Source organism: Aulostomus chinensis, chromosome 17 (assembly GCF_037954235.1).
Source record: "Aulostomus chinensis isolate RoL2024-O1b breed Wild chromosome 17, RoL_Achi_v1.0, whole genome shotgun sequence".
Classification (NCBI taxonomy): domain Eukaryota; kingdom Metazoa; phylum Chordata; class Actinopteri; order Syngnathiformes; family Aulostomidae; genus Aulostomus; species Aulostomus chinensis.
Genome location: NC_141336.1, coordinates 13067849 through 13094692, shown reverse-complemented (window position 1 = coordinate 13094692; position 26844 = coordinate 13067849). Strand labels below are relative to the sequence as shown.

The 26844-nt window shown below is 44.0% G+C and overlaps 1 protein-coding gene across 3 annotated transcripts; it reads left to right on the top strand.

Annotated features, from left to right (window-relative positions):
* The first annotated feature begins 20 nt into the window (after positions 1-20).
* LOC147246364 (SLIT and NTRK-like protein 3) lies at positions 21-24648 on the top strand. 3 transcript variants are annotated; one of them, XM_086181636.1, is made up of 7 exons: positions 21-211; positions 8827-9107; positions 9303-9554; positions 9777-9892; positions 10109-11038; positions 12618-12837; positions 22020-24648. In XM_086181636.1, exons 2-7 carry the CDS (start codon positions 8892-8894, stop codon positions 23181-23183), a joined length of 2898 nt encoding a protein of 965 aa, XP_086037762.1. In that variant the 5' UTR covers positions 21-211; positions 8827-8891; the 3' UTR covers positions 23184-24648. The 3 variants fall into 3 exon arrangements, with proteins under 3 accessions (XP_086037762.1, XP_086037761.1, XP_086037764.1); XM_086181635.1 differs by lacking the exon at positions 21-211 and adding an exon at positions 5844-5967; XM_086181638.1 differs by lacking the exon at positions 21-211 and adding an exon at positions 6054-6097.
* The last annotated feature ends 2196 nt before the right edge of the window (positions 24649-26844 follow it).

Below are 26844 nucleotides of genomic sequence, written 5' to 3'. Positions count from 1 at the left end.
CTCGTGACTGGTTAAATCGGTGAAGGGGCGTGGTTTATGCGTTAACATGCGCATCCAGGCAGGCGTAGTGACAGTGGGAATCAGAAGGGGTTGGACGGACGGCAGCATCGACAACCAGAAGCCACCTGGATGTCCCCGGCAGCTGTTAGCCATCTGTTTATGATTATGGCTGCTGGATTGAGAATGTTCAACCGACCGCCTGTCAGCATCGGTAAATGTCACGAGTGATTTTGTGTCTGCTTAGCCACCCTTACAGAGCTAAAGTGAATGTGAACTGATCTGTCAGCTATAGACACATGACAGCTTCTGTGCTGAGTCAAAATGGACCCCCCACACGTCACCCAATGTACCTGTACATGACTCCAAACTGGGATGATTGGTTTAAAAGCCGCTAGGTGGCAGGCAGAGGCCACGTGGAGCATTACACCTGATTTTTTTTCTTTTCCCAGGATGGTATAACATTCAGATGGTATCTCAGACTCCAATTAATAAGGTACCAATCTGTGTTTTTCCCACTGAATTTCAAAGGCCTAAAATATTAGTAAATTCATTCATTCTCATTTGCAAGTGGTCCACAGGGAAGAGAGACAGAGAGAGTGAGAGAGAGTAGACAATTGATTAAAATAAAAGACACTTTTAATCAAAGGAGAGTGAAGTAGAGCCAGGAATGAACAAAAGAGCAATTTAAAACATCACTTCAATACACAATAAAGGATTTCCTAATAGCTTTGGCTAAAATGTGCATTATAGTTAAAACCTTTAATCACAGTCAAATGGTTAAAAATAAAACGATCATGAAGAAGCCACATTGACATTTGTCCAGTGTCCCTCCTCGTCCTCCCCTCTGCAGCGTGTTGGCATTTTACCCCTCCGCTGTGCCAATATGTCCTCCCCCTCACTCACCAACCAGCTCCCTGCATCTCTCTGTCTGAAGCCAGTCTGATTTGCCCCTGGGCTTCTGTCGGCAGAAAGAGGTGATAAACACCGCAACCATGACAACCGGCGAGCCAGACACACGCCTGAGTTCCTGGATCCTAATGGCTTTACTTGGCATTATCTCTTCCCCTAATTCATCAAGTCCAGCGTTCACCTGTGCTAATGTTATATTAAGACGCTCATTATGGATATAGGCGGCATTGCTCCAGAGTAGTTTGAGTTTTCTTCTTGCATAGAATATTTTCTACCAGTCTGCATAAAATAACCTTAATGTTTAATACGTGGATAAATATGGGAAGGAGTCTTCTGTGTTACTTGAAAGCAGTCAGATAAAGAGTGAAAAGCAGTGAATTTAACAAACCTATTGATCACTTATTGAACACTTGTGAAAACACCAAGAACTAGAAAGCTTCCGCACATCCCAATATGTGGCTGTTTCATAGAGCGCAAGGGCGGTGAAACTTGATGATATCCCGTAGTTTGTCTGAAGGAGCAGGCAAATATGTGCACTGCGGTGCAAATATAACTTCTTGCATTCACTAGGTGGCACTAGAGAACATATATATTAAGTTGCTGTACATCTCATGAAAACAACACAGCGTGTAGTTTCAGCTCATCCGATGTTAAATTTGGAAAATATCTGACCATGTGAAGTCTAGTTACAACAGCGTTCCATTGTGGAAAATATGTGGCAAATATCAAATATGACCGCCTCGCCAAAGCTAGCGGAAACTCAGTCAGTCAATAACCCATCAACAAGTTCTTAAGGCCTTCATGATTTGAGATGAATCTGGCTGACCTACTATTGTAGGAGTCCATCAAACTGTAACAAAAATATGAAAATTCCTGCTGCCACCAGATGGCGCTATGTAGGGATGCATGATATTTGATTTTTGGGGGGGGGGGCAGATTTACAATATGCAGGTATTTTTACAACTGTTTTGGCCGTAGACATTTACAAAAAACAATTTACATTTTCACATCTTGTGCTCACAGGGAAAAAAAAGGCAAACAAAGTGAATTTGGAAAAGTAACATTTTTCTCTATTTCCAAAACATTTGGAAAAAGTGATAAATCATATATTTATTGCATTTTTTTCTCACAATAAAAAAAATATATGATCAACAAAGAGGAGACTTAAAAACCTGGGCTGTTAGTTTTATTCATGTAGACCACTTTCTAAAGGGGCTTTGGGTCTTGGAATAGTGCTATGGTATATAAATCCAAGTTATTATTATTATTATTGTTATAAATACCGGGCATCAGACTGATATATTTAAAACAATGACCAATATCTGTGGTACCAATAATATGACCCTGGCGCGATGACTAATCTGTCTCTGAATTAGATGGATTCTACCTTGGCTCGTACCACATCCCTCCAACAAGTTAAGTGGAAACTTGCCTTATAATTTTTTCAAAATCCTGCTGATTGAGAAACATGATGTTTCCAAAGCAGAGTTCTCTCACCAGACACACCGTAGCAGCGCTGGCACCAGGTCAGAAGTGTGGGAAAATGCTTTTAAACGGCTCACCTTGAGCAAATTTTTTTCAGAATCAGCAGACTGGTGTCAGTAATCGGTTTGTTAGGCCTGTACAAACCATGCACCTTTCTTTTACTGCTAACACATATTCTCCAACGTGAGCTGTCTAAAATTCCACTTTGTGTCCCTCTCTATGACCAAGCTAAAATTGATGTTCAGATCAAGCACCGCAGGCCTCGCCAGAAAAATGTGTCTGTGTAAAAACACAATGCAGAACGCAGCCAGCTGAATCACTGTCGGTGTTATGAGTTGGTCCCTCTTGGTCAGCTTCCTGAAGAGTCACTGGAAGCAGCCGCAGTCTTTACCTGAAGATTCCAAGGGGGCAAGGTTCCCATAGCAACTGATCTAAATCCTAATTAAAACAGGAGATCTGATTAATTAGCTCAACGATGTGCCTGTGTGTGTTGCATGACTCGCCATATGTGGGAGTCCGCATGTTCTTGTGAGTCACGGTGTATCTTGTGTGTAGCTATGCAAAATGGGGGGGGGGGATTTATGCCCATATATGTGTTTGTGTGTGTTCATGTGCCTGTGGGTAATCCTGTGAATCACTAGTGTGTCTTCAGCGTGTGTGCTCATGTGAGTGTTTCATGTCTCCCGGGAGGCTTGTCCTTTCCTGCAGTACGACTGTGTGAATCAGAGGTGAGTCCTCTGGAGTTGCCCTCTGTTTTAATCTGGAGCTAATGACAGAACCACCTGCCCTCCTGGCCACCCCCCCCCATCTCCTCCTCTTCTATATCTCCCCCTCTATCTCTGCTTTCACCTCATGCAAGTTGGTCCTCGCAAAACCCTCTAGTCTCCCCCACTTGTTTTTTTTTCCCCCTTCCCTCCCTCTTGGTCTTGCTCTCCTCTACTCCTTCCCGATGTTTAGGGCGCCCTTGCCTGCCTCAGATTGCCTCATCCCACTGGGTAGCTAGAAACTGGGGACAGCACAGACCCCACAGAGACCACAACACGTGTACAACGCACAACATGTCACTTTAAGGAGATTTTCTGAACCTTTGGACTGGCAGGGGAGAAGCTAAACCATGATCTTGTCAGTGTGTGTGTGTGTGTGTGTGTGTGTGTGTGTGTGTGTGTGTGTGTTCATCCAGCCATGCATATAAGTCCCAGTGGATGTTTTATGAACAAAAGCATAATTAGAGTGAGCTACAAAATGGAATGACCGCTTCCTGCAATATGTCCACAATAGATTGAGCTGAGAGAGGAAAACAAAAAGGAGGAATCAAAGAAAGAGTGACACGTACACCAGGATGAATTGACAAGAGCCCACAGGAGGATCGAAGTAAGAAAGTAAAAGAAGAGGAGAGATAAAGGAAGAATGAGGAGGGAAATAGAGGGAATCTTAGTATGAACTGACAGAAATAATTCAGATGGGAGAAAGGGAAGCCTTTGGAGAAGGAGAAAGCGGAGGAGGAAGAAAGGAGAAGTGGCTGAAATGAAACAGCATGAGTTCCCATCCATTTCAGCACCGGACAGCTCCACAGACACCACTAGGCCAGTATAAATAGATCCCCTACTTTAGAGGCCCCGTCAACGCTCCCAAAAAGTGCTTTATGTGCGCCAAGTGGCTCCTGCCCCTAGAGAACAGACATGCAGGTATCTGATGGGGCCTGATAACCATCTTCTCTCAGTTCCTCTCCGTTTGTTTTCTTAATTTAGGGAGCATCCATGGTTCAGCAGCAAGACAACAGCCAGGAAAGCTTTTCTCACAAATTCTCCGTCACGGGCACTCTAAGGTAGACGATATAGCCTCAGGTCTAGGATCAGGTTACCTCTGCGTGCCACTGATCGGGAGCTGGAAATATTCATTGCTGAAGCTTATTTATACATGCAAACTAGCATGTTATATGTGACTTAAATATGTCTGTAAGCAAATGCATTTGTTCATACGTGCACCATGGCTGCCAGCCTCTTACTGGTGCAAGCGAGCCTTAAGTAGCCTTGTGGGGAAGCTGTAATACAGCCTAATGCACCTGAGAGCCCTGAAATCTATAACCATCATCTACATCTTCCTGATATTACTGGAACAGTCTCTGTTACTGTTTCTGATAGGGATCTCTGGGGAGAGCGTTCCCCTCCACCGCTTTGGGGAGAGGTAGAGGAAGGAGAGAGTGTGTGAGAGAGGGAGAGACGTACCTCTCCATTTCCTCAAGGTGATTCACCTTAATGCACGCTGAAATCAATGTGAAATTGAACTGAAAATTGAACTTTCAGCTCAGTAATGTGGAAGACATGTTGTTATTAAATCTTTCCCTATAGCCGTGAAACCGGCTGACTGATATTTGAACGCTTTGGAATGCTTGTTTTCAACTGCGTCGCACCCGGGTGTCCTTGATGGAGATCCTGACATTGGGGGCCCTTAGAGGCCTACACCTGCCACTTAGAGGCGGTATTAATGGAGCAGCAGCAACAACCTAGCAGGCTGCGATTAGCCGCTGAAGGAAGCTAAATTGCTCGCAGTCTTAGCGGCATCTGTTGCGCCCAGCTTCCATTTGGCGAAACAGGTGTTGTGATGGAAGTCCTACAGACTTGCCGGCCTCTCCGCTGTTCCTCCTCGTAAAAGTCGCCACAGTTTTTAACCGACTGACGCTGTGGGCGCGTGCACGAGCCAGCTGGCACGAGTCGCCATGGTAACGCACACACCGGTTTCACGAAATCCGTCGGTGCTTAAGGGCAAGAGGAGAGATGAATAAACTAATGAGATTATAAATTGTTGTCGGTATAGCTGAACAGTCGGGGTGTTTTTTAGCAGACTACACGCGCGGGCAACGTGAGGAGAAAGTTTATGGGGCCCATTATGTCTGTGACTTCCGTCATCTGTTTATGATGAGAAGCCGGAACTGCATATTTACAGGAGGAACCCACCCTGCGCTTTATGCCTCATGTCGAAACTTGCGCGCAGTCTTATTGCATGATTAATTCCTCCGTATCACCCCCACCTTCTCTCTCTCTCTCTCTCTCTCTCTCTCTCTCTCTCTCTCTCTGTGTCTCTCTCACCCTCTCTCCTCTTCCTCCTCTATGAATTACCCAGTTGTGCTGGAGATGAAGAAGAGAGGCTTCTCCATCATTACGCAGGCTACAACTCCGCGCAGCGCACGCACGCCTGCCTGTCCAGCGGTCCAGTGCCGCAGCTCCCACGGGCTGCACTGTGGAGAAGCGGACCTGCATCCTAAAGCCAATCGTCTCTCTCCCTCTCTCTGTCTCTCTCTCTCTCTGTCTCTCTGTCTCTCTCTCGGTTTTTATCCTCCACCTCATTGCAGTCTTATCACGTCCCCCCACTCCCCCCACACCCCACCACCTTGCTCTGGACCCCCCCCCCCCCTCCCTCTCTCATCCGCCTCAGCCGCTACAGGAGAGAGAGAGAGAGAGAGAGAGAGAGAGAGAGAGAGAGAGAGAGAGGAGTGCGGCTGAACGTGAACGACATCGACAGACAGCCTCTAAAGTGTTTTCTCGGTCGTTCCCTAATTCTTTGGCGGCGGACTGAGTGAGTATTACCCGCATCCCTGCTCTGCTAAGCGTCGCTGTGTGGATCAGAGAGACTGGTGGGGAGAGACAGACAATGGGGAATGCAATTGGATTGCGTTACTCTGCCAAGGATTTTCATACATAGCCTGGTAAATGTGTTAATGGGCTCTGTTAATGACTAGGCTGTTTAATTGGTCATGCTTTAATTTTGCTAACTATCACAATGTGTGTGCTGCAGGCTACTGTTAGGGGCTAATTGATTTTCTTGGAGGGCTGTGGGCTATTCATACATTTGATCAGTGATGCTGCTGCTGCTGCTTGCCTGATAGTGCAGGTCTGTGTTGGAGGGGTGGTGGTGGTGGTGGTGGTGGTGAGGGGGGGGGGGGGGTTAAGCAAGAGAAGAGCAGGGGCCCATGATGTAAAAGCCAGTGGCGGGGCTTTGGCGAGGCTCTGACGGACAGAGGACAGAGAGGTAGACGCTGAAATTATGTGACATGAATAATATGGTGAAGAATAAGCGGTGGCCGTCATCTCCAGTTGGCTTGCGTCAGTGTGCAGGGCTAGAGGAGAGAGGGGGGACAAGAAAAAAAGAGAGAGTCAGAGAGACTCAAGAAAGACAGGGAGGGAAGACATACATGTTACAGGCCTGATTTCATGTTGATTTGACAGACATACTGATAGAAAGATAGATAGATAGAAAGACATACAGATAGAAAGATAGATGATGCTGTGCTGTCACGAGTCAACTCTTTCTTGTTAGCATTATGATGCAGAGCTATGCCGACTGCTGACGAGTCCACTCTGCTGATTAGAGCAGGAGCTGGACTGTGTTACCTCTTATGAGGGAACCATCCACCAAAGCAACATCTAACAGGGTGGTGGAGTCCCAGTGGTCTATCTGGACCCAGTATTGATCTCCTGTGTACATGTGTGTGTGTGTGTGTGTGTGTGTGTGTGTGTGTGTGTGTGTGTGTGTGTGTGTGTGTGTGTGTTGGGGGGGGGGGGCCACATTGGGCCCAGCAATAAACAATGCGTTTTCTTGGATGACAGCGCAACTGTCCTCTAAAGACCAACTGGGACTCTGAATGGATCGTATTGTATTCCAATTTGTCAAACACCATTGAGCACGTTGGCCTAGATTACCATGTTGTATGAAGCAAAGCAAATCCAAACACGTTGTTGTTGTTGTTGTTGTGTGGGTGAAATTTTCCCCGTCTTACAGCAGGAAAAGCATGTATTTCACTTGTGTTCATGCTTTTACAGGATTGTCCTGCTGCATTACAATGGTTTGTTATGAAAGCACACACAGTCATCCACACGTGTCTAGATACCTGTTTCTGTACTTGGCAGGCTGTGAAAGCATACTTTTTGGATATGGTTTGACCTTTCTCACATCAACACACACACACACACAAACGCATACACACACAAACATGCAACTTGGCTCCAGCACTGTTCTCGGTGAGGCAGGCGTACATTGTGTGCAGGGCGAGCGAGAGGAGGGCTTTGATGTAATCAATATCAGATTTCAGCTGTTTCACTGCGAGCTCTCATCCTGAGTGGCAGCCTTGACTGACTTCTTATGCAATCCCACTCTCCTCTCCCACCTCACCCTTTTCCTCTTCCTCTGCACCCACACTTTGCCCATTCCTTTATCTGTTTTCCTTTATTCCATTGCTCTTGTTTTCCTCCTCTCCCTTCCTCTTCCCCATCATAATCATCTCTGTGATTGCTCTTCCTCTACCCGGCCGGTGATATTTTCACCGCTGCCTCCTTGTCTAACTCACTGATGCTAGATTATTGCTGTATGATTACAGCTACCATACCATCATGATCATTATTGCATTTCGCATGGCAGTGTTCAACACTGTGTGAGCAGATCGAGATGCTTTATCCAATTTAGATCTCATTAAGACTTGAGAGGAAATATCCCCATGCAAGGCTCGCATCTCATCTGTGTTGTGTTTGGTTTCCAGGAGGATTGCAACTCTGTGAATGAACACATCGGGCTGTTCGTCATCATCATGCTCCTCGCTATTAACGTCAGTTCATGTTTATCCTCATCGCTGCGCCGTCTTCACATCCATTTTAAAAGAGTTTTTGATTCACGGGGTGCTGTCACTCCACTGTCATTATCACAATACAGAGTATGACAGAAGTTGATAACCTGACATATTTGGCTGATTGATTATATTGGATATCTCGTGCTCCATCTTTCTGCTCTCTGATTGCCATTCGTCGCATTAAACGGAGCTGTTCATTAGGCGCCAGCATTATGAATCTGATTTGCATCTACCCATATTCATATCGCATACATTAAAACAACACATGCGTGACATTTCGGCTTCGTCGGGCATTTGAGAATACAGATGAATATATTCATCACAAGCTTTTATTTTCCCCTCTACTTGTCCAAAAAGCCACTCTGAAAATTATAAAATGTAATTCACAGGTGAAGCCCACATGTTTTGCCTTTGTTTTGCATTTTCAATGTCAGAATTTTTTATTCTAAAGCAGATTGTTCAGTGTGCTGTTTTTAATTCAATATCTCACATGTTTGCCAACCCGGTGCATCCCTTGCTATGTTTTACTGCACACCCTGAATACATTTTACATATGTTTGCTGTGGCCTTACAAATATCACTGCATCTCGTGGCCTCCAGTCAGCCTATATGTCATTCCAGTGTAATGTTATTCTTTCCCCATGGCGCTCCAGTCTGTGATTTAACTTTTATTTTCTGACTGCTCCAGAATTCTTGTGATGTACCCTCAATCTGATTCATCCTGAACTGACTTGCTCTTGCCCTCTTTTATCCCCTTGTGTGTCCTCCTGCTCTGTCTGAATGTATGTATGGATGTGCCACGTCTCCTCGTGCAGTGCGGTGAGGGGCCGATGCAGGGCTGTAGCCCCAGGCTGCTGAGCTGAGAGGGAGAAGCAGGAGGATGCAGTGGGTCACTCTGGTGGTGGCCCTGGGGTGTGTGTGTCTATCCCAGGCATCACACTCCCCCACACCTACCCCAACGTCCACACACACCCCTCTAGTGGACAACTCAGAGGAAGAGGTGGATGAGCCATGCTTCGAGCCGTGCTCGTGTGAGGTCAAAGAAGGCATACTGCACGTGCACTGTGATGGGCGGGGCTTCACTAATGTCAGCCAGGTATCATCCTTGTTAATTTATGTTCAACAGTGTGCTGCACTTAATTGCACAGCGATGGCAGGTGATCTGTCTCAGTAACATAATGTATCTCTAAGTCTAATATCCTGTCTGTAATGTAGCTTATGGCTGTTTTTTTTACTTTTAAATTCATGTAATTAATAAGATAACTAATCGCACCTCTAATTAATCATGCAGGTGTCACAGTCATGGATCCGCCCTTTCAAACTCAACCTTCAGAGGAACTCACTGAGGCGTCTCTATAGCAACGGGTTTCAGCACCTTGGTAACGCAGTGTCGATAAACCTTGGCAACAATGCACTCCAGGACATCCGAGTGGGAGCCTTCCATGGGTTGGCCAAACTCAGACGCCTGTACCTCCATGAGAACAAGCTGGAGGTCTTCAGAAATGATACCTTCGCTGGCTTAGAGGCACTAGAATACCTGCAGGTAGATTTAATCCAGTTTGATCAACCATGATTGACAGAATCACCGTTCAAATTTGCTAAAGAATACTGTAGATAGCTGTGACAGAACTAGTTCATAGCTAGCAGGTGAGAGAAAGAATCTGTGTCATTTCAAACAGAGTTTCAGCAGTGTTCCTACTGTGATAAGTCCATTTTCCAGTTGCAGCAATTATATATTCATCACATTTCTCTTACCTACCTGCAGGCCGACTACAATGTGATCAAACGAATTGACAGCGGTGCTCTGAGGTTCCTCTACAAGCTTCGAGTTCTCATTCTGAACGACAACCTGATCCCTGTTTTGCCTGCTCATCTGTTCAGGTTAGATTCTGATTAATGTACTACAAAGCTTTTTCAATTTTGCCGGGACAGATCTTTAGAAATATCAGTGTCAGACATATATATAGCCGTGTTAATCATCAGATGAAAAACAGATTGGTCAGCAATGGAATGTTAGAACCTGTATTTTGACTCGCTATCAAGTTGTCCTTTGATTTAACCTATCTAACTGTCCTTCTCCTGTTCCTCCTGTACCAGATCTGTGTCTCTGACTCATCTAGACCTGCGGGGAAACCGTCTGAAGAGTCTGGCATATGCTGGCACCCTGGAGTATGTTGGTCGCTCCCTGATGGAGATTCAGCTGGAGGAGAATCCCTGGAACTGTGGTTGTGAGGCAGTGCAGCTTCAGCAGTGGTTGGGTCAGATCCCATACACTGCTGTAGTCGGGGACGTTACCTGCGAATATCCCTTCCACCTTCATGGCAAAGACCTGAGGGAAATCCCTCGCAAGGAGCTCTGTGCCGATCTCCCAGATAAAGAGCTGCAAGGCGAGGGAGGTGGAACATCAGGGGGGACACAGCCGCAAAATTTACCCCCTAACTCTAAACCTAACTCCCACCCTGGGCGGGTCAGGCCCACTAAACCCTCTTCCATGGTGCATGGCTCCCGCCAGCACACTCATACTTCCTCCACTTCATCATCCTCTTCCTCAGCAGAGCGTAAAGACAAGGACAGGCACCTGAGGCCTACAAAGAGGCCTCGACCATCCAGAACATCTCCCACACCCCGCAGCCTGATGCCCAACCCGAATCCCCCTGTGGCTGGCTACCAAACACGACCCCCCATCCCTATTATCTGTCCCCTGGGCTGCACCTGTAACCTGCATATCACAGACCTGGGCCTGACTGTCAACTGCAAGGAGAACGGCTTTCTCAACGTGTCCCAGCTCACGCCACGGCCGCTCAATGGCCGCAAGCTGTACCTTAGTGGGAATTTAATCCAGAGGATCTATCGCACAGACTTCTGGAATTTCTCCAGCCTTGATCTTCTTCACTTGGGTAGCAATCGCATCTCCTATCTCCAGGAGGGCGCGTTCTCCAGCCTCACGAGCCTGAGGAGCCTCTACCTGAACAGGAACAACTTGGAGAGGCTCAGCCCTGATATGTTCCTAGGGCTGCAGAATCTAAGGTAGAATTTTTTTTTTTTTTGGTTAATTTGGCAGTATTTCAAAGCACGGTACTTTCACCGCAAACAAATTAATGAACTGAAACCACATGTCAGCTCGGGTATTTGTTTATAAGTATGCGGAAATTAATTATGCTGTAATACTGCCATTGACTCTGGAACATTTTGACTACCATTTCACTGGAGATTGAAAAGAAAAGTACCCATTCTCTTCCAGGACTGTCATTTGTTAGTCATGCTGCCTGATGGCACGCTTCACTTGAGGTGAGAGCCTGGTATGAGTGACAAGGTGAAAATTAATATTTTTTTGTATCTGCATACTGGGGTGTTGATAAGGCAGCGAGAGTACTGGGTGATGCCAGGAATTAGCTTTTTTGGGGGGGGCCAAAGTTAAATTATTTATATATACTATATATGTGTGTGTGTGTGTGTGTGTGTGTGTGTGTATGTATGTGTGTATGTACATATGTATATATTATATATATATATGTGTGCGTATATATGTAATATACACACTTACACATATACATACATGTATGTATATGTAAATATATATGTGTGTATGTATATACATACACACACACACATGTCGCTGCCAGATTCAGCTTACAAAGATGATTCCCCTGAGAATAATGCATTTGAATCCCAGCAAATATCCGCCGCGTTCAGTTCATTCACTCCCTCCAAAAAGGGAGCTGTCAAGTTTTCTTAAATAAAGAATGAGGTGCGTGTCACAGTAGAAAGGTGATGAGCTCTGACATGCTAATGCTACCTACATATTCAGCGAACTATTTCCCCTCTTAACTGCCTGTAGATTTTAAGAGAAGACACAGAAAATCTACTATCAATCAATGATACTCTTAGAACATTCCAAAAAAAAAAACCCAATCTCTCCTCTTAACCTCTCGTTAGCCTTTGTTAGCCGCTCCAGGGCAAGTGAGTGCTAATTGATTCAAACCAATCCTTATTTCAGCAAGTCTATTGGATTAGTCGCATGCAAGGAAAAGTCTGGAATAATACTTTTTCACCTTTAAGTCCACACAGATTTCTATTATGGTGTGGAACCTTAAAAATTTAAAGCCTCCTGAATTTATCATAATGATCAGTCATGCAAATGAGAGGGTGAGCATTCGTCAGTGTACAATTACAGAATATCATTTGATACTGATCAACTAATCAACTGTGAACTGCAAAAGTAGAAATTAAATCAAATTTCTGTCACTTGTTTACATAAATATTCATTTACGTAATTATAATGCTGAGATGCAAGAGAGGTAAATTACTACCTACTCTGAACTTCATGATTTTTAATCACGGTATTTCTAAAACGTTAAGGATAGATCGAATTTAAACTACACTTGATGGCTTTTTCTTTGCTATCAAATGCAGCTAAATAGTGAAAGGAGGCGATGCTTCCTTTAAGATATGATAACACAAGAAAAATTCACATGTTGCAGCAGTTCAAAAAAAGCAAAGGTTAGAAAATGGAGTGAGTGCTAAACAGAGAGCAAATGAAATTAGAATAAAATATGGACACAAATACTATATGAACTACATCCTGGCTTCCTTTTTCATGCTTCAGGTACCTTTACTTTGAGTACAATGAGATCCGTGAGGTCGACCGTGGGACCTTTGACTCCATGCCATCCCTCCAGCTGTTGTTCCTCAACGCCAACCTACTGAGAAGTCTTCCTCTTGGTGTGTTTTCTGGAGTAAATCTGGCTCGCCTCAATCTCAGAAACAACCACCTTTTGCATCTTCCTATGGAGGGCGTGTTGGAGCATCTCACCGGCTTGGTTCAGGTTGGTGTAAATTCTGTTTGCTGCATAATTGTGGGGATTTCTGTGTGGGTGGATGATTAAAAAGAATGTGGTATGATAACCTTTACCATGTGTACAAATGAGTCAGATACCTAGCAAGAGGCTTTTTGCAAATTTAGGCTGAATAAAATGTGTTTGGTTTGAGTGACAATGAAAAATGGAGATTACAGAATTAGATCACCCCTGTTGATTAACAAAATGTGCATAATTATAGAGAGTATATTTACTTCAAATGTCAGACGATGAGATTAAAAGAACTAATAAATTGCCACATTATATTATCACAGCTTTACAAAATAAACAAAACAAACTGAAATCTTGGATCAAGCCATTCCTGCATTTAAATCCTCTGGCAGCTCCTGATGTCCAGGCTTCTGGCACTGTTAGACGGAGGCAGCTGGATCCAACTGCGAGAGGCAGCAGCCAGACAGGATCGTGACAAATTCATATTTATTTTAACCAACCATAAATAACAAAACGAGAACTCTGGAACAGGATATCATAGGCAAAACCAACTGATACAGAGAGAATTGAACAGACTAGCAAAACATGAATGCAGGCTCGGAGCTGATAGGCTTGGGAACAATGAGAAGAAGGCAAGGATGATGCGCTGTGGGTGTGTGTGAGGGGGGGGACAGCAAGCAGGGAGGCGCTACAGGAAATAACAGGAAGGCAACGGTGATGAAAACAGAGAATCTCAGGGGACAGATTCAAGACATCATCGCATGGGAAAAGGAACAAGGTGGATGGAGGGGGTCAAGGATGCAACATAGGTTGGACAGCCCTGGAAGGTGACTGGGACATAGGACAGTCTGGAGGATGACCATGGTGTGGACAGCAAAAGAGGGTTTGCTCTGAAGGAACTGTTGTGGAGGGTGGTGCTACTAACTGTGTCCAGGACGTAGTCAAAGTCAAACCACTCCGGAAGGTCAGTCCATCTAAACTTCAGTGATGAAGTAGGAGGCCAGGAAAATCACCAGAGGATTCAGCTGCAGGCTGGTGGATAAGTATCCGGCAGCTCAAGCACAGGATCGAAGACAGGGTGACTTGGGATTGGTGCAAATCTGTGAGAATAACCAAGAGCTGGATCGAAAAACTGAGGAGCAGAGGTTTGAGCAGGTTTTATCAGCTGTAGAATAGGCAGATGCTTTGGTGGAGGCAGGGAAATGGGAAGCTTGGGAGATTAGAGCGGCAGCAGCATGGACCCTGGAGACTGGAACCACTGCAGAACAAGCTCTGGAGCTGCTGAGCAGGATCAAGGGACTGTTGCAGTGCACGAAAGGACGACTGTTGCTGTATAGACAACAGAGGCAGGGACTGCAGTGTGGGAGACGGGGATGACTGCAACACTGGTTCTAGAGGCTCTAACATGGGCTCTGGAGGCAGAGCTTTGGAGACAGATGACTAAAACCCATCTGGCTGGTGCATTGGTGGGGGACGGCTGTGGTCGGCAACAACTCAAGAACCGGGTACACGCTAAAAGCTTGCAGACCGGGTTACGTACCTGAGGGCAAGCTGAGAAGCAAGCTAAGAACTGACTATGGAAGAAGAAGGCTGAGTGCAGGGGTGAGGATGCGATGGCAGGCAAGGAACTAATAAATTGGGGAAACAAAAGGTCCTCTACACAAATATCAAAAGTCTCATCAACCCAAGTCCAGTCTAAAAACCCAGATATTTTCTCGCTTTTCCCTTTTTCATGATGAAGTGACTTGTGTGGACTCGGGAACACCAAGTTTCCCAGAATGCATCTCAAACCAACCAGCAGCAACGGCAGAGAAAACTCACCACTCTGATGGTTCTAATTTTCAAGAAAGCATGTCAAAAAAAAAAAAGAAGTAATTTTACAGTGTTTTAGTTGAGAATTTAATTACAGTCTTCACATTTGTGGTCAGTGTACCAAGCAAAAAATTGAAATACTGAAATTAGCTTTGATTTCTTCACAAATGCAGCGAAACAGGAAAGTCAGGCAGTTCCTCTTTAAATGACCAAGAGGGTCAGAGTTTATGTTCCCTCACCGAGAGCAGCCTTATCACAGTGAGTCCGTCTGAAATCTTTCACTGGCTATAATGTCTCAGTAGAGGTTAAACATGAGAAATCCTCTGTTTTAGGTATCTCTAACTCCCAGTCTAAATCTATTATCTCACACACCCAGAAGAAGGTGCAAGCTGACCTGCATTGATGTGTTTTTAATGACTCACAGGAAAAAAAGCCCTTTTATTTTTCAAGCCCACCTTGAGTGCTGGGATATAGGTTGTTTTTTTTTTTAAATGCTATTTTTTTTTGGTGAATAATTCTTACACGCTATTCTGTTATGTTGTTCCTGGAAAAATTGACTTGCAAAGTTTAGTTCATAAACTTCATGTTGTTATTTAAGTTAGTTAGCAAGTTAGAAGTTAGCATACTTGGTATTGAGAAATGCTCGAACATGGCAGGGCTGATTAGGGATGATGGAGGGCGTGGGCGGGGGGGGGGGGGGGTGCACATAGAAGGAAGGCAACCAAAATAAACAAAACATGATGAAAATACAGGGTTCAAATTGAAAATATCACAAGTCCCTTGGTTCAAACCTAGAAAAAAAAAAAAATCAGAGTCCCGGCAGAATTGTGCCAGGCACAGCTGCAGTTTCCCCCGTCATCTGCATCGTCTGTTGTTTTGAGAGCTCTGCTGTGGCAAGTGGGACTATGTTTGCGCCTCAGGTATTCTAATTGGAAAATTGCAATTGACTGGATTTGCATAAGTGGTCTTAATAAATCAGGAGCTAAACTGAAGAAAGCTGAAGCCCTCAAGTTTTTAGTAGGGTTATAATTATCAAGCCATAAACTACAGTTAGTGTAAGGCCTTATCTTGCACATTTGACTGCAGCATTATGTGACTGCTCACTGTTCAAAGAAGGATTGAACCCCAAGTATTACGTTTTTGCATCCTGCCTCCTCTCACTTCAGCAAATTTAGTGTACCAGGCTTTTCTTAGACAGCCTGAGTAGAATGAGGTAAGGTGGGTGTGGATTAGCCTGAATGTCATTGTGAATTTTCGTTTTAGTTTGCTCCATGAACAAATCCTGATCCTAAGGTAGTGTGGGTGAAACTGGCAGTTCAGAGGCTGTTTCTAAATGTTTGCTCAAGAGAAGGACGGTTGTGTTTTATGGGGCTACCAGTAGCATGTAGAAGTGTATTATGTTTTTGTGCTGTTACACGCCTCTGATGTCCAACAGCATTAAAGCATTCACCAAATGGAAGCACACACCGTGGGCCATATTCATAAAGCCCAGTGGTATCGCCATTGTAGTCCTTAAAATATGTGGCACGCTAATTGAGTTCATTCATTTACCAGCCTTGTTATTACTCTGACAAAGCCACATTAGTGCTGCCCATGCGCTGCAGAAAATAATGTGACAATGATATCACCTGTTGACTTACTGCTGGCCTGTTTGAAGCTCGGGAAGTGGGATTTCTGGGCACCAACGTGTGCATTTGGAGCCAGAGTTTGCAGAGTAAAATCAAAGGGTAACGCAGATGGAAGCGGGGTGACGCTCACAGCTGCTGTAAAAAAAAAAAGCTCTCCATTTTGATAATCATAAAGTAGCAGCATGTATAGCTTAGAGTCATTGTCACCATCAAGAACAGGATTATACAGTTACACCCACTTACATGCACGGATACAGTATTTATCCAAAATACCTCCCTGATAACACTGTTATTTAAAAGGTAATCATTAGTGAAACACTGAAAGGAAATGATGGTGTCTGCAATTTCTTAATAGCACTGTAAGTAGTTGAGTGTACCTTTTAAAAATACTGAAATGTGAAGGAAATCTAGTTTAGTAGGGGAGCGCTCTTATAATTACCAACTGCATTGAAGAAATTTACCCACACCTCACCTTGCTCGCTGTCAGATACAATTCCAATGCACTCGGGAAAGAAAACAGCGGTGAATTAATGGCGACATGAAAAGGAAACTATTCCTCCGCTTGATTATCAGTTTTAATGGAGCTGGTGTTATTATTTCATCAACCTGTTTTATGATAGACACAAATTTACTACTCATTGATCAAATTGTCATTAGCAGAAAAATAGCAGTGCTAAAGCTAGCTTGTGCTATTTTCAACTTCTAATAATTTGGGGTTTCATGTCAGCGAGTTGGAAAATTCTCTCCAAATGCAAAGCAATGTGTAGGCAAGCTTACCAGAATGAATTTTAAATCTCCTGTCACTAATTTTTTTTGTCCACTTATTGCAATGAAGGCAAATTGACAAGTTAATCTTTGGCATAACATGTTAGCATATATCTGGTCTTTTTTGTTTTGTTTTTTTTTATGTATCCAGCATATGCCAAGCTGAGATGTCTGGATGATGTCTTGCATTTGCTTTACGGGAAAAAGCTTAAACCAAACATCATCATAAATTTGTTTTGATATGTAAATTAATTCTCCTCTTTAGCTCTATTTAGCTCTCTACCATCTTCATAACAACATTTGGCTCCTTAGCTGCTACATGTTCTACTTCAAAAATAACTAACTTTGGATTTTTAGAGATTTGCTGCAAGGCTGTAAAAGTAAAACAATGAAGCTAAATGCGCTATAAAACTGTGGAACGGCAGGAAACTTTAGAGTCATTTGAGATATCACAGTAACTTTGTGGGATCCATTGTGGATGTAAAAAAAAAAAAGCCCCTTAAATTTTACATGAAGCATTTAAATCTAAGAAATGGACACCTGGATATGGGATTGTATGGCTCAGGTAATGGCAGAGGGACACCTGCAAGTTCATTTGGAAAGCTCTCGAACATTTGCAGACTTCTACCCTGATGTACCGTATTATTAACTTTTCAACAGCAAGAAACATAGTTGGGGTGAATGACTATGGGAACAATTAACGCTGAAAAATATGGGAATTTCCATTTAATGGCTGTTCAGTTTGCAATTTTGTGTTTATTTCTGCCCTAGCAGCTTGCCAGCAGCTAGTCAATCAACATGAGGCGAGGTAGAAGCGTGGGCCAGGTTAATCCTGTTTTTAGGTCTAAAATGTAGAATCGTGTGCAAGTGAGAGTTGATTGTTTTTACTGGAGAGTACAAGAAGTTTTCTTCAAATTTCTTCCAAGCTCAAACTACTGGAGCAATCTGCTGATTAAACATATTGCTTCTCGCCGTTATTTTCATTTGGCTGTTTTACAACTTTTATCTCCTTCGCAAAAATGCTCATATATGGACACACGCACACACAGAGGCACATATGCATTTATATAAAATATAGCCTCTACACACTATGAGTAAGAAGCTATATTTTCTAACTAGAAAGCCAATTCACTTTACTTTGCACCGAACAGCAGCCCCCCCCCCCCCCCATCACGAAAAACCAAACCCATCACGACTGGTGTTTTTTTGACAAAAATTATAAATAAACAACCTTGAAATCGCCAGGCTTTTAGCAGTGTTCTGGTATGCATACAAATGCGTTTTGTTTTTTGTTTTGTTTTTATCAGGGTGGACATGAGTCTCTCTGGCTATCTCAGTATTAGCATTAAATGCTAATAAGACCAGCTTGCCTCGTATCACAGCACTGTAATGTCTCATTATTCACCGAAGCGCACAGAACAACCACTTGTATCCAGTTTTCTTCATGGGTGAAGATATGGCGCAGCAACATAAAGCACTTACTTTTGTTGCATTATTATTATTTCAGGTTTTAATAGTATTATTGAGTACGTTAAAAACTTTTTTTTACTGTCATCAAACTGATCTAAGAATTTTTGTGTTTTCCTGTTTGTAATTCAATTTTGATGAATGTAAGATTTTACTATTCATTTGAATGCGAAAACTGCACCCTGTCAAATTGTTCCGTCATATAATCCTTTAAGCAATAAGAAATAATAATAGCTTAGTGGTCAGCCGTTATACGTCCTGTACATTTCTCTAGGTAGCAGGCCAGACCTGTCTGCATATCATGTCTACACACTTCCATAGCTGTTAAGGCACATTCTGAACACAGGAAATCCAGATATCTAACACAGCAGCATTAAAAGTCGGTGCTTGTTTTGCCTCAGAATCAAAGATAACTGGCTTTTCTCTCGACTCACCATGTTGCTCTGATGTTCAGCAATCACACCGAGGCAGAGATGCCAATTACTCTGCTCACAATAGTCTCAATGGAACAGAAACTCTTGCTCTTTGCTATTACGCTGTCTCTCTCTCGCTCTACCTTCATGAAACACAAACCGCTGGATGGAACAAGTTCGTGCCCCTTCTCTGGGGGTTGTTGAAGTCCCTCTGGGAAATATAGGAAATCACTATCTGAGGCTGACGAGGCAGGCAAGAGGAGCATGAGTGTACTATGAAAGTAAATTATGACACTTTTAAAAAAAGAGGAACTCCTGGAATGCATTCGCACAACAAGGAAATCTAACATCAGGGATTTTCCTTTGATGCATGTCTCCGCATGATTAACAATTCGGGTGTAATGGAGCCATGATGACAGTTTCCCCATATATGCCTTTGACAAAACAAAGTTGTACCTCGCGCATCAGATTCCTTTTTTATTTTCAGTCTTCCTCGAAAGACAGTGAAGCACGTTAGAAGACAGCTTGGCAAGCTGGAGCTCAGCAATGTCACGTCAGCAGAGAGTAAAGGCAACATCTCTGTACTACAACCTCTAAAATCTGCTTATATTGACAATATTTCTGTGAAAGAACCAGAGTTGCTCTGATGACTGACAGTGGAATTTTGCTCTTCAGGTGAAGAGATCTATTATTAGAGTCATGGCTAAACATGAACAACATGAACAAACATGAACGTTCTAATTTTCTCCAAAATTTTGACAAAACCTGCAAAAGCAATATAGTTTCAAAGAACTTTGTCTGACAAAAGGGGTTTTCTGTTTGTGACCTTTTACATTTGGCCCGTACATGAGTGGCATATCTTCATCGATGATGGTAGATACTGTATGTACTAATATAAAAACAGTTGGGTTTTTTTTTTTCAAAGTAATTCAGAAACAGATGCTAGGGGTATTTACAATCATTAGATTCCTAGTGAAGTTTATTTTTTCAGTGTACCGGTTTCCTTTTTGGTAAACAAAACAAAACAAAACAAAAAAAACTAAAAAAAACTTTGCCCAGAAATATTTAAAGTTTTAAATAGATATTTATTTAAAACAAGTAAAGGTTCTACATCTAGACATATGAATATCCGCATGGAGCACTACAGAGATGGCTGCAGAGGTGTCAAAAGTTTGTTATTTAGCTCAATTGAAGCATGCTAGCTTGTATTTCCTAGCGCACCGTCTATGAAATATTCTGGGTTTTTTTTGGGGGGGGGGGGGTTGTGGTTTTTCAGACAAGTACCGGACTGGAAATTATCGGAGCTTTGCACTCACACTGGAGGATTCCACAGGCAGTGAATGGACTTTCAGTGCATTGCATAAAATTGCACACTCCAGACTCACATGGAAACGAGGCAAACTGTTCAGTGCGCCGCCGTCCATTATTCTGGATTTCAACTTAGATTTTTCAGCTGTGAATTATCTAGCCTCAGTTACATATCATTGCAAGGAAGTGTTTGATAACCACATTTCAAGGATGACCGCAAAAGAAATCAAATACGTATTTTGTCCGATGTATATATTTGGACCCAGTTTGCCATTTTTGTCGGTTCTCCTCTCTTCATTATTGACATACTGTATGTGTGTGTTTGTTGTAGAATTAATTTCCTAAAAGCCTCCACGTCCCCCCCCCCCCCCCCCGCCAAAAATGTATAATGATGTCAGGCACTCATATTTCCCCTCCTGAAACTAGCACCTGTCTGGCCAACTGAGGGTCTGCAATTTCCCCTTACAACACCGCCTTGATTGACAAGTTGACAACAAATAACATACTAGGTGACCAGGCGTGTAAAATTTAAACAGTGTTGGACATGTTGGACAGATGCTGCCAAATGAGAAGTGGATGGAGCTCTTGGGATCTATGTGAAAGCAAACAATACCTGGGGATCAAATGCTTGAAGAATTCCAAACCAGATGCAGGATTGTATTTATAAAAGTTGTGTAAATTGAAAAAAAACCAAACAAAATACTAACGACTAAAGAAAAAAACAACAACAACCTAACAATCTGACATCTTTTTCACATTGTTTAAAAATGTCACGAAAGTTGTGTTTTAATGTTAAGTGTGTCTCAAATCGTGGTGAAACAACTGCATTTTTTAAACTGCTCACCCTCTAGTTGCAATCTTGGCCCACTTATCCAAGCCACACAAAAGCCCAGAAGACTGAGGGGAGCATCCTGTTGTTCAGCGCGAGGCGTGGGGAGGTTGCCGCACCATGGCTCCCACAACAGCAATGCTGAATCATCTCAAACAGCATCCGTCTATTTCTGCAAGCCAAGGAGATGGCCTAACCAAATTAGCATGACAACACTTGTGCAAAAGCTCCTTGGAAGAGTGACAGAGAGAATATCAGCTTTCGTTGTCAATGTCATTGCTAAAGATACGGAAGAGATCAGTTCTGCAGACAAGACAATGTGATGTGATTCCTTTTGTGCAAAATCAGATTTCGCCCTTTTCTGAGTCTGGAAAACTGAATGTTTCTTTGTTTAAGGAAATACAGTCAATAGTTAGCTGTGAGATTCAAGCGCATACCTTTTAAATTATTGCAAAAGGAAGAGTTACATAACATTTTGGTCTATTTTAAAGAGGCATGCTGGTAAGTTTTGTAAATAACCACTTGTGTCAAACCTGTGGTCTTTATTGTAAATATTCCTGTTGTAGTGCCCATTCAGTAAATGTAAGCGCTTCTATGTTCTGACGACCCTATGATAACTTTATTTACATTATTAAATGCTGCTCATCACATGCATATATCAAGACTCTTAAAGAGCCATTGGTCATCATGGAGAGATATTATTTATTATGCTAATGCTCAAACGCTCATTTCGCATAAATTCTTGCTCATGAAAGAGAAAAGTTCATTTGTCTTTTTGTCATCTTATTAGAGTGCTAGCTGCTGGCTTATTCTTCAACTCAAGAGACACTTCCCATGTTGCTATTATACATCACAAGGAAGTCAGCAAAATTATCTGTTTATGTTTGCACTCCGCAAAGTGATTCATGAATGTTCATTGCATGACAGGGCAGTAATTAGTGTCGTATTACGCAATGACAGCGTTGTGTATTTCTCCAGGTGGACCTGCAGCAGAACCCGTGGGAGTGTAACTGTGAAGCAGCACCACTCAAGCGTTGGTTGGAGGGGCTCAGTGCAGTGGTGGTGATGGGAGAAGTGGTCTGCCATTCTCCGGAAAAGACCAAAGGCGTAGATCTGCGTTCCCTCTCCATGGAGCTACTCTGCCCTGAGCTGGAGCCCCAGGAGGACCAGGAGCAGCAGGAGCAGCAGACAGTCACCTCCACGGTCCCAGACAGCGGTGTACCGGTTGGCTACCCCGGCTCTGGGCTGGGACCCCTGATCCCTCCTGGGAAGGATTCAATCCCTCTATCGGTGTTAGTGCTCAGCCTGCTGGTGTTGTTTGTCTCTGCATTCTTTGCGGCAGCGGCACTAATCGCCTACACCCTGAGGAGGAGGGACAAGCTGCCGTTCCGTCGCCAGGGAGAGGTAGATTTGGCCGGCATCCAGATGGAGTGTGGAATCTTCACCGAACAGACGCACCACCACCATCACGGCCTCACAGAGACACCGCCTCTACCTCCGCCTGAACACAACCATGTCTACGACACCATCCTGCCGCCAGAGGCTGCGTCAAAAGGTCCCGACCCTGCCACGGCCTCGCACATTTGTAGCAACGCCATCTACAAAGAGGAGCAGGACGCAGTGGTGAAACAGCGACCGCAGCAGCAGCAGCAGCAGCAGCAGCAGCAGCAGCAGCAGCAGCAGCCATTTGCAGCTTCCAAAGAGAGTGAGGCTGGATATTGCTCTGCAGCAGATAAGGAGAGGGAATGGACCCTGCAGGTGACCTCATCACCCATCAGCACTGTCACCGGGGCAATGGGGCAGCTCGCCGGGCTGCACGGAAACGGCATCCTGTGCCCTACTGTTATCGACAGCCAAGGCCCCACGCCTAAGGTTGAACTGGTGGACTGCCTGTTTAGACTTCCCGCACCTGAGTTCAGAGACCTGCCGGATAGGTATGCGAGGCCTCCGCCACGCTACCCTCACCCACAAGACTCCAAACAGGACGCCAGACCAGACCAAACGCTCATAGTCACCACTGCCAGTTCTACAGCAGGCAGTAGTAATAGTAGCCAGAGCGAGCAGGGAGCAGGAGAGCAGAGAGACAGACTGAGGACCACACCGGACTACATGGAGGTGCTGGATCGCTCGTACCAGTTCTAACACTCCCTCCTGTACTTCCTGCTGCCCCTCTTCTCCTGCCTCCTAATCATCTCCTTCTCTGGTGGTGAATCATCCAGTAACAATGACTCCTGTACAGAGGCTGGCGGAGCTCTGAGAGGAGCCTGTGGGGGAGTGGGACTACACTACACACTATGTTTATTCCTGGATAACGAGCTGAGGTCAGTTTTTGTATCCCCACCCCATCCCCCCACCCACCCCCCACCCCCCACTACTAGCGTATAGGTTGGTATTTGGCAAGGATTAGCTGATCCCAGATCTCTGCCTGGAGGATAAAACTTCAGCTGCAGCTACTACAGTATTTTTTCCTCCATTACCACTCACTATCGTAAAGCACTGAGGCTACGGGCTCCATTTTTCTACTCAACGCCACAGTGAGAAAGTGAGAGACAGAGAGAGAGAGAGAGAGAGAGAGAGACAGCGCGGTGATGGCAGTGGGCGTTAATGTTCATATTATCACTCTCATAAGACCTGCATGGAGGTGAAACACAGCAGCTCTTTGCAACATCAAATAGAGAGTCATAAACTGTGACGGCAGGAAGGAGCTGGGTGGATATTAAGGAAGGAGAAGCGACAGAGACAAAGTGAGGAAGGAAAGAAATGACTGAAAACAGCCAAGTGCCTTAGCAATGAACAGCCAGCAGTGTGGTCAATGCTTATTTTTCTATAAATACAGATCTATTTATCTAAACAAAGAGGTTTGACTACCAACAGATGGGACACTGATGGACGACCAATCAAAGCCGCCGGATAATTGCATTCCCTGGATGAACCAAAAATAATAATATACCCAGTCATTATTGGAGTTATTTGTATGCACTTCATTTGTTTTCATCCCATCCAGTTAACTTTGTTTGCTTATAAAGTTGAATTTTTACAGGGCTAGACGAGGGACATGTTCGAAGATTTTGGTGGCTATGAGGAATGAAAGAGTTTTTTTGGTTGTGTTTTTTTTTGTTGTTGTTGGTTTTTTTTTTCCGAGCGCAAGACAAAACAAAGGAAGGCCGACACACAGAAGGACATTGTGATAATGGATGCATTTTTGGATATCTTAATCACCCAGACTTAATGAGGCCACAAGGACCTCTGCTCTATGTTTTCTTTGATCAGACAAAGGCACCGAGGTTATTGTATTGATTTTTAAGTATATCTCAGAGGAAAATCGAACGGCAAAAAAGAAAAAAAATGGACAAAAACCAGGACAGCAATGTTTTTTGTCAAAAAAAAAAGAGGAAAAAAACAGACACTTCTATCAACTACCGATTATTATCTTTTATGGAGGTACCTTTTTATGCTTTCATCTCCTACCAATAGTAGAGGCAGTTGTGAATATATTTATTCTTAGTTTTTGCGTGTTGAAGCTCTTCTGTAAGGGATCATGTTATATTAATGTATAGGATGATTCTGCATCTGGTTCAGCCTTCTTACCGCCGACCCACGAAATACAATAAAGGGTGCTATGTAAAAACCTTGCGATGGCAGCTACTGTGACTCACACACACACACACACACACACACACACACACGGCCTGACCTCCATAAATGCACACTCATTCTCTCTGTCTCTATTGCCATAATGGTGCATGAAAGAAACAGCTCGAGGGGTAATAAACCTGTACGCTTGTCCATGCGGTATGTTAGAGAGATCAGATTTAGCAAAGCTTAGAGCCGGCAGGGTTCCTCACACTAAAGGATGAGGATAGAAGCTAATAGTGTGAAATCTACCACGTCAATGGTTTAAAATCAATACATTCTATTTGTGAAATAAGATGTGTAAGTCTGGTGGCCCCAGGGCCAAGGTCATGAATTGCTCCATCTTTCTCTTGCTGTGTTTCTTTCTAAATGATTTTCCTCATCTTGCTCCTCTTATCCCCTTTCATCTTTCTGTTTGATTTGTTCTGTCTCTCCTCCTTTCTGCAGCTCTTTATCCCTCTCATCTCTCCCCCCCCCCCCCATCTCTCATTGCAATGGCTGTCGGCTCAGCCTCACAGGACAGACACGGAGAGATGCTGTTCTATATGCTGCTCAGCACACAGGTATCTCGCACTGAAGTGTGTGTACGTGTGCGTCTCTTTTTTTCCCTCTGTCGTGCTCTTTCCATCCTTCGGTGATGAGTGCAGTTCTTCAGACGCCTCCTCACTCGCAGTGTTCAGAACTTTGTTGTACAGATAATCCCCCTGTGAGTGTGTGTGTGCGCGTGTGCGTTTAGCACATACGGGACTGTGTTCACCGGGGTGCTCCTTTTTGTTTGTAGGTATGTGTGTGTTTAAGAAAAGTGTGTGAACCTGGGGTGTTTGTGCAGCTCGCTGAGTGCGCGAGCGTGACTGAGAGAGTGAGTGCGGCGCCTCAGTCCAGCCTTAATCCTCTAAGCTGTGTAGTTCACTCATGCCACATCAGCGCCATTGTCTCCACAGACAAAGAAGCCCAGTTAAAACTAAATGCCAGTTAAAGCAACAAACGACTAATTATAGCATCATTCACTCCGCTCTATTCTCCCTCACTTTTTAACGCTCCCTTCTCACTTCCTCCCCATGAATGCCTGATTTTTGCAACACTTACTGTTCTGGACATGTTCCAGCGGTGTGTGTGTGTGTGTGTGTGTGTGTGTGTGTGTGTGTGTGTGTGTGTGTGTGTGTGTGTGTGTGTGTGTGTGTGTGTGTGTGTGTGTGTGTGTGTGTATTTGCCACTATGCGTATATGTGTATGTGTGTTTGACTATCTGACAGCTTTGCCATGGTTCATGTGTTTGGGTCCTGTCAGAGCTGTCCTGTCACTGTGTGAAAAAAATCATTCATTTCCCAGAGTCGAGGATGAAAGAGTCTTTAGACTTCAAACGCCTGTGGGCCTCTGTGGCTTAGATTGCCTCTCGCTCTTCCTCCACCGCCTTGTCGTTTATTCCTTAAAAAAAAAAAACACTGTGGCTGTGGCATCGGTTAAGTAGCGATGGCAGAGACATGGCAAGAAGCTGGACAATTAGCCTGATTAAAACACTGTCATTTTGCATAATAGATTTGTGCTGAGCTCTGTGTGTGCGTGAGTGTGTGAGTGTCAGTGTGGGTGTGTGTGTGTGTTTGGGTGCGGATAAGGGGGCGTGTGTGTGTGTGTGTGTGTGTGTGTGTGTCTGTGTGTGTGTTTGTAAAGGCATGAAACCATATTCTTCTCTGCATAAACATGCAGGGTATTAAAAATGCACAGTTGGGCATGGTTTGATGTCAGTGAAAAGAGATCTATTTAAAAGTCATGGTGCATAGCTGCAGAAGCTTTGGTGTTTGGGCATGACAAATAGTTGTGGTAGAGCTGGTCATCGCTCACAAAAACACACACACACACATACAGAAAACCCCCCAAAACATTTACACTGTATTGTATCAGTGCTGAAAATGTGTGCACACTTTCTACATGCAAATGCCCGAGTAAACAATATAAATATGTACACAAACTGTACATACAAACACGCGGCGACTGCTGCAGCAGCGGCGTGGTGTTGTTTGGCTGCTCTGCATTGCAGTAATCGGCTCCTCTGCTCTCACCCACAGACAATCACTGGCTCTCAATGGACAACATCAGCAAGGGAAATACCTACAAAGAGACAGAGACAGGGAGAGGGGAGGGTATAAGGAGGATGCTGGAAGGGAGAGGATGAT